Source organism: Centrocercus urophasianus, unplaced genomic scaffold (assembly GCF_019232065.1).
Source record: "Centrocercus urophasianus isolate 14NV4802_14NV808 unplaced genomic scaffold, USGS_Curo_1.0 seq_17, whole genome shotgun sequence".
NCBI lineage: Eukaryota > Metazoa > Chordata > Aves > Galliformes > Phasianidae > Centrocercus > Centrocercus urophasianus.
In genome coordinates this window covers 7437568-7445918 of record NW_024884722.1, presented here as the reverse complement: position 1 = coordinate 7445918, position 8351 = coordinate 7437568, and the positions used below count along the sequence as shown (strand labels likewise).

General features: G+C 39.4%; 1 protein-coding gene across 2 annotated transcripts in view; it reads right to left on the bottom strand.

Moving 5' to 3' along the window:
* The window catches only part of ABLIM1 (actin binding LIM protein 1), a 128477-nt gene extending 121393 nt beyond the window's left edge, over nt 1-7084 (bottom strand). The window contains exon 1 of one of the 2 annotated variants that reach the window (XM_042817908.1): nt 6940-7084. In XM_042817908.1, coding sequence (XP_042673842.1) covers nt 6940-6979 — 40 coding nt within the window. In that variant the 5' untranslated portion in view covers nt 6980-7084. Of the gene's footprint in view, nt 1-4830; nt 4909-6939 lie in introns of those variants that run through there. The other variant, XM_042817911.1, reaches the window with a different exon arrangement.
* Between the last annotated feature and the right edge of the window lie 1267 nt (nt 7085-8351).

Here is an 8351-nt window from a genome sequence, read left to right as displayed (position 1 = left end):
GTTGCTCCCTGCGTTGCTCCCTGCGTTGCTCCCTGCGTTGCTCCCTGTCCCTACAGGCACCTGCAGCATTGGGTACGGTAAAGATTGCAGCAGTCAGACAGTGGAAATTACACAAGTAGCACAGATAATAAAAATGTTAGGAAGTATTTGGACAGCATTAAAAAAGGAGGTCACACAAAGCATAGCTGAGTGCTTTCCTTGAACTTAATTACCTTCCAATTTAATTACTACATTTCTTAATGATTTTTCAATAGATTGCAACCATTATTTAACACCAGAAGTGCTCATTTCCCTGGAGAATTCTCTTACCAGATAAGGCAAACATAATATTTCTGTACATTTTCTCTGATCTGAGAATTCCATTTTTAGTTAAGTCATCCTGCTCAAAACGAGCAAAGTCACTGGTACTGTGCTTGCTGGGACAAGAGAGCAGACAATTGAATTAAGACAAAAGGCACAATTTAACCAAGGCTTTTGCCTTACTTTATCAATTCAAATGTTTATTTCAACTAGTCATGGAAAAAAAAATCTCCATCTTTGACTGTTTTTTAGACATAAAACATCAGTGTGTGCATTAATGGATCAGCCTATTGTATTTTTGTAAGATAAGGTGGCTCAGCATCTTATTTTCTGGCAGAACAACTAAAGACAATTTTATTGATCCATAACATCAAGAACACTGCAACGTACATTCTTACAGCAGAAGTTATCCTTTTTACATAGAGGTAGAAAAACAACAGCTGTAATTGCTGACAACTGACATCATTTTGCAGGCAGGATATGGCCAGAGCCATATGAAATACAAATATTAAAACTGCGGCACCCCTAAGACTCTGTAAATTGAGCAAGTGACTCAGCAGCACTATTCAAGCACTCACGTACCTCCAGCCTTATAAATAATCCCCTGACTTTCCTGCGGCCATGCAGTATGCTTGAAGTTAAAGAGATGCTGCCTAAACCACTCTAGGGAATAATTAACAGAGAGGATCCAGGCAGAAGCTGGCATGCCTTCAGATTTTCAGTAGGAAGTTACTTGTTTTGTGTTGGTTTTTTTTCTGTTGGTTTTTTTTTTTTTTTTTAGACCTCAATAGTGTTTAGGTATTTTTATTCAGGCTGATTTCTGAGATGCAAATAAGTGCAGTGGGAAAAAATATATATATATATTTAATTACTTTCTGATCATTTGTGGTCATTGCTATGCAATGCTTCAGCCTGTAAAAAACCACTTAAAAGAAACAATCAAAATAGATTAAAGATTTGAAACTTCACTGTATTAGCTGAAGGTCCCAAGAGTTAGAAATGGTTCATTGACATAGCACAGCATTGTATTTTATATTCATTTTGCTTTTTCAGACAATAACAAATCAATTGAGGGAAGGCACTGAAGACAAACATAACTCCTTTAACCAGACTCTTTCCTTTACCTTATTTGCACTTTGACATTTTTCTTCCAGCTGAGAAGAGAAACTCTGTAATGCTCTCTCCACAATGCAGATTTCATAGTAACTGACAGAGAAATAGGTTGGGAAGGAAAGAGATCAAAGCTGTAACCCTGGCCTTCTTTCAATCCTTGTATTTGTTTCCTGTATCTGTTTGAAGTGTGATGTGCCATAGGCATGACATCAAAGAAACCAGCACTCTTCACGTCATGTTCTAAAATAAACTGGGTATCATCATACTCTCTCTTCTTACTAGTCATGTGGTTACAGAAATATGCACAGCAAACTTATTCAAACATTGAACACAGAACCTGAATTAGAAAAAAAACAGAAAAAAAATAGAAAAACAGAAAAAAAAAAATCACCACAGAACTTCCTGAACATCTTTGCTGGAAATCTCCCATTCTCTCCAAGCCACAGACCTCCTACTGCAGGTACAGAGCCAGCACATCATCACAAACAGCTTTAAGCATGAGGGGATGCTCCTAAGGTAATGCCTCCTATGTTATGATGTTGGTCCATGACATCAGAGGCAGATGTTGATGGTATGGCAGCAGAGGTTGAACCTTCCCACCAATATCCTGTTACATTTTGTTGCCTTGTGACAGATGGCAGCAGAGGGGCAGCCTGGCAGAATGATGTCTGACACTGAAGTGTACATGAAGCAAAGGTGTGACACTCAATTGCTCCATGTGGAAAAGATGGCACCCACTGACAGCCACTGATGCTTGCTGAATGCTCATGGATACCAAACAGCAGATGTGAGCACACTGAGGTGGTGGATGGTGCGTTTCAGCAGTGGTGACAGTGGGTCACCTCCACTGGTGCAGATTTTAACGAGCATGGCACACAGGCTCTTGTTCATCACTGGTAAATATGCATAGATATTGGTAAACATGCATAGATATTGGTAAACATGCATAGGTGACTGTGTTGACAAACAGTAAAATAGTGTTTAGTAGCTGAGAATTTGTGCTGGGAATTTGCTCTATCAAACAATGTGATTGTGCTTTCTGTAGCTGCTGTAGTTTCCATGCAAATAAATAGGAGGCATTACTTTCAGAGCAACATATGTATTTCTGTTGCTGCATGTAACTCCCAGGGTTTCCAACACCACAGCCCCATTTGGAGTGCAGCACAACTCTAAACAGACAACTTCTGCAGTCATACTGCCCTCCACTAGCTCCAGCAAAGCACTGAATGGGATTCATTCCCTCTTCCTGCTACAAAGGTTAATTTAGTTAACTAACAGGAGCTGCTGCAAAGTTTTTGTCTGTGTCTATCAAAAATAAAACTAAGAATAGAGGTTCAATTTAACAACGTGTGGCACTGCTCCGGGATGCCAGAAATGACATCAGATCAGTTCATCCGCTGCCAGCACTCCTATTAAAAGCAGCTTTAAACATGCTGTGTTGACTAATCTTTGCTTTGTAATTAAATAAATCCTACAGCACCACTGAACCCTTCCTCTTATGGTCAGCACTATCTTCTGGTTAACAAATCAGCTGTGCACACGCAAGTGATCAAGCCATGTCGAAAATGCATAAACTGCCAGGTAAGCACAGTGAGGCCCCATCAGCTGCTGCCTTCTCACACGGGCTCACAGCAGCCACCAGGCCTGGGCACTTCTGAAAGTACGCAGGGAAAAGAGCTGGAATTTAGTTCAACTTATTCATGACATGAAATGATGTGTAACATAAAACATAACTATTTGTACTTGGCAAACTGAGGTTTTGGTTCTCCTGGGTATCTGACGGGCTCATTTGGTCTACTTTCTTTATTTTTGTAATCAAGACAGTTAAGAGGAATCTTTGCTGAAATTACATCCGTAACCACCAGCAGAAAAAGCAACAGTCCCAGAAACATATTAAACTGTCAGGACATTAAAATGGAGAAACGTGCCCCTGACTTGAAGATAGATACAGCACAGCATTTCCCTGACACATACAACACTGTGCAGCCATGCCTATCAACCTCTGGGAGAGCTATTCAAAGATAGGACTAAATCAAGAGCCTCGATCCCACAATGGAAGTGCAGGGCATTGGACATCTAGCAAGCTTAACATTTTGAAATAAAAGACAGGAAACAAAGTCTTACGATATTGAAAAAATTGTACTAGTAGTGTTACAAACTACAGGAAAGGTGAATGAGTTAACTGGAACAGCTACAAAGAATCTAAAGACCACAATGCTGATTGTCTGATTAATATGTACCATATTATATTTGCAACAATGATTTAGAGCAGCATTTCTATAGCAGTAAGTTCTTGATCTTATCCTGCCACTGCTTGACTGTGTGCCATCTACTGAGGTTTGCTGTTTGCTTTTTTTGGCAGTTAAGGTCATGTAAGTCTTAGGCCACTAAAAAAACCAACATAAAACAGTTGTTCCAGCAAGTTAACTCTCATCAAAAGGGTTTATCAAAAAACAAACAAACAAAACCAAACAAACAGAAAAAAAAACAACCCTGTAACTAAAACTCAATTTAAAGTCAAGATGCCCCTTGTCATCTTCGAGAGACAATCTACTGCTGCATTCTTGCTCATCACAGATTCTCTGTACTTCCTATTGTGTACAGTACAGCAGACATGGCACCTAGACAGTTACCCCACAAAGGGAGGTCCAATCCTTCAGTTCATGTAGAGTGCAACCAGCTATTACTAGCACATATCAGAGTTTTCTGTTTGTTTTGGTGTAGGTTTTGTGCTTTTAGTTTTTGCAGACACTCCCTTAGTTTAGCACATAGTTTAGTTTATTTGTGTTGATATTAACAACATTACTACTGTGGTACTGGTTTAATAGACAGCTTTTTCACTGACATGCATTAGTGACAGAAGATCCTTTTCCCCTGTATAAACTTTTCAAATTCAGCTTCATCACTCCTGGTATTTACACTCTACATCTTGCTCTGGTATGATATGGGAATAGTTCTGTAACTGAGAATAGAAGAAAATAACAAGAACATCTACTAAAGAAAGTAAGCATGTCAGCCAACCTGTCAGGCTGTGCTAATGAAAACTGATTGATCAAACACTTCAAGCAGCACTGAGCAATATTTTCAGATGAATCAGTTAAAAGAGTGCTGACCAGCACAAGATTTTGCAGTAGAGAACCTTATGTTATAAACATATGTTGTGCATATTTTCCAACTGAAACTAGCTGGCAGCTTTTAGTTATTTCATTTTTATCTATAAACAAACTAGAAGATAACCTATTGTTTTGGAGAGGTTTTCTCTTATTGATTTCTCCCCCACACACACTTAGCCTTCCCAAAGAATCCAAACCTTTTCAGTTAATCCCAAGATTAATCAAAATCTTAGATTCAATATATTAATTATTCGATATGAAGTAGTTTAAAATAAATAAATAAATCAGTTCTCCAGCTGCTTACTGGATTATGATCAGAGTGATGTCAGGCCTTCCAACTCAAAATGGACACCTGGCAAAGAATCAGTGGATCGCTGTTGTAGAACCTGAAAGCCAGCAAAAAAAAAGAAAAAAAAAAAGAAAAAAAAAAACACAAAAAAACCCCAACAACAATAAAGCAAAACAAAACAAGATGTCTTCAATGAAATGACAAACATGTATCTCAGAAAGCTTCTCTCTCTGTGTAAGATTTCCAGTGGACTAGACTCTCAACTTCCTCCTACTGCTAGGGAACAGAAAGCACCAATACTTAAAGCAGCAGGGAGAAATCATCCATCCATCTTCCCTCCTGTGCATTGTCAGTGTGGTAGTCAGGGCTTTATCTGCTAGGACCTCAACAGGGAGAAGTGATTTCTGAATTTACATAAGACGTCCATGCTAGCCAAAGCAGGCAGAGATATGAGTAAGACTTGCCCCGTTCTCCATGGATCTGCTCAGGAAGTGGACAATGATACACTCAGCCTAACCTCACTAGAACCAATCCCCACTGGGCTTGGACAGATGCTCATTTCATCAGTACGCTCACGTAATGACATGGCACTTTTCCACATCACAGCAACACAGAAATAGCCAATTTTAAACAAACGCTATCAATTTGCACTTCTGTGGGGATTCATTCTTGTAATCAGTCTGAAATAGAATTCAGAAATAAAATTGTGTAGAAATAATGAGGAAAAAGCAATTTTGTACACCTAATTCAGTAAACATTGAGAGACAAAAGAAATAGAACTGTTACATCTAACTCAACATTAGGTTAAGTGTTTGGCCTACAAAGACTAATTAGCAACGGAAAACATTTCCTTTTGTTGTTAGAAACAGTTGTTATAAACAGGTAGAGAGTTCGGACATCTTTTATTTTGTAACTTTTTTTTTTTTTTTTTTAAGTTGGTAGTTTTCAGAGCTCTGTGAGATGTTATTTTAAAGAAATGAGTATTGGATTAGACAACATGAAGAAAAAAATTAACCTTTTACTTCTTCCAGCTTTTATCTCTGAAGTCAAATGGGGTCCTGGGAGGTTTGTGAGTCTGTCCAAGCGTAACAGAGCAAGCAACTACCTACACTCAAGTTACTAAGAAAGTTAAATATATCTTTTTATAATGATGCCTCTTCCATCACCTTTTTCTAAGACTGGTATTAAAACAGAGAAATGGCTAAGAAATGAATTAAGATTTGCAGCCTCTTGGATGCAGAGAATTCACTTTTTTATCCCTTGGTTGCAAATTACCACCAAAAGTGCGCTCAATGTCCTTTTGGTGTTTAGAAGCAAAATACTTTATCTACTTGCTCCCTGCAAGCTGCTGCATGCCAGCAGTCTGAGCTGTTCCATCCTACCTGCAGCACCTTTTAACAAGGAAACAGCTTACCAGCAACAGCTGCTCAACATCCTGCTGCCTGCCCTCTGCAAAAGCAAATAGGAGTGACAGACAGTTGCAGGAAAGCCAAAAAGTCTCATAGGTGTTCTTAGTAAGTCACGGATTGTACAGCAATGTTTCCTCAGGATAAATTCCAAAGCAAGCTGCCCTCAATAGCACAGATCAAGTTATCAGCTTTTCACTCAAAGCATTAATTAACAATACGTTGAACTGCCACCTTCCACTACAAAAGAGCATTCGAACCTCCCTATACAAAACCTACTTCACTGCAATAACCTGCTGTCATCACCTTTACCTAGAAGGAAGAAAAACTGCAAAACAGAAGTGAAGAGCTTCCCACAAGCACACACGTGGGGTCAGAGCTCACCAAGTCTGTTTCATTCCACCAAGTTCCACTCTTCACACTGAAAAATCCACTCCAGAGGAGAAGCACATGGACACATGCACACATTGTTCAGCCACGTAACAAAGTCCACCATTCATAAAATACACCAGACTGGGAGGCGTTTAACTGCTCAACCAGTAAAGAAAAAGAACAAAATTACCAAGAAACATGCAAATTTCAGTCCAACAGAACTGTTTTCCTACTAAAAGCCAACAACCAATGTCCTGTCAGTGTATGTAATTACATATGCAATTACATAAACCTATGTAATTTATCAGTAGAGATTTACATAGCAGAGCTATAGCCCAGAACAAACCTTTGCCATTTGCGGAGTTCTGATGAATTTCTAGTTCCATTGGTGTTCTCAAGCAGTAAAGTTTCTGGAGCTCAGAAGCTACACCTTCCACTGTGCAGATATAAAGCCAGAGAAACAGCAGAGATCCTTCAGAGATGGCTCACTTTATGGCTTCACTCCTAATATTTCCTGGGTTGAGCAGCACTAAAGGGAGCGGCCCTAGCAAAATAGGTGTGTCCATGTTCCCAAACAGTTTAAAGGAAGAGTGAGTATTTTCCTCTAGATGTTCAATTCATCATCAAGACCAGGGTATGTTGTCCTTCAAATAGTGGAATATTTCAATGTATGAACCATCTCAAAGCAGCTGATGTTACTGACAACTTGCTTTTTCATGCATGCAAAGGGATCCTAGATTGCCACAAAGGCAAACTGCAAGCAGCCTTACTTTTATCCTACAACTGTTTCGCTTCTATTTTACTCTGTGTCTCATCTTCACTCCACTGTTCTTCCTTTTTGAATATACTGCACCTAAATAGAACAGTCAGGCGGGGATCAAAGAGACACTGTTTTAACACTTTCCATAAACACAGCAATCCTAGCCAAAGTCCCATGCATCTTCCCCAGGTTCCCACAACGTCCCACCCGGACATAAGTAATTAGGCTGACTGCAAGTGTAAACTTCCAGGCATTTCCTTCCATGCAGCTGCACAGAGTGTTCCGTAAGCAGCAGAATTAATACATCTTTTTTTCCTGACAAATTCGTGTCCAACATCGTCAACATCCATCAGGCCTGCCCTACCTGCATGTAACATCCTCCTCAGAACACCACTGCCAGAAATACTTTCAGTTCCTTTCCATTTGTCAGCTTTCCAAGTTCCTCTCTGTGTCTTTTAGCTTGTCTATCAAAGCTTAAAGCTGTCTTTCTTAACTGCTTCCATACCTTCAGTTTCCACCTATACCACCTAAACCACGCATTCTCTTTTTTCCTCTGCTAACACACTGGTTAGCATCTTTGAGTTTTATTCCCTGAAATGAAGTGAGAGGGAAGGACAGAGCAGCTGTAACCCATTGGAAGCGAGCAGGCAAACACAAGGTGCAGCAGCTGAAAACTTTCAACCCGAAGTCCCCTCCAGAACACACCTGTTGTACTCTGTACATTATTATGGGCTAAGAAATGGTGCTGAAAAAGAATCCCATTTTTTGCCCTAAGGTTTTACTTTAAATGACCAAAAAATAAATTGAAAAAAAAAAGGCAAAGCCCCCACATTTTTCTCTTCTAAGCATGTATGAAAAGATGTCAGAAATATACAAAATAAATACGTTCTGGTTTCCTGGGTGAAAGCTACTACATCCAAATTTTGCCCAACCACTTTCAATTCTCTGCTTTGATCATTAAATCCTGAATTTCCTGAACTCCTGACTTCATTTTCTCC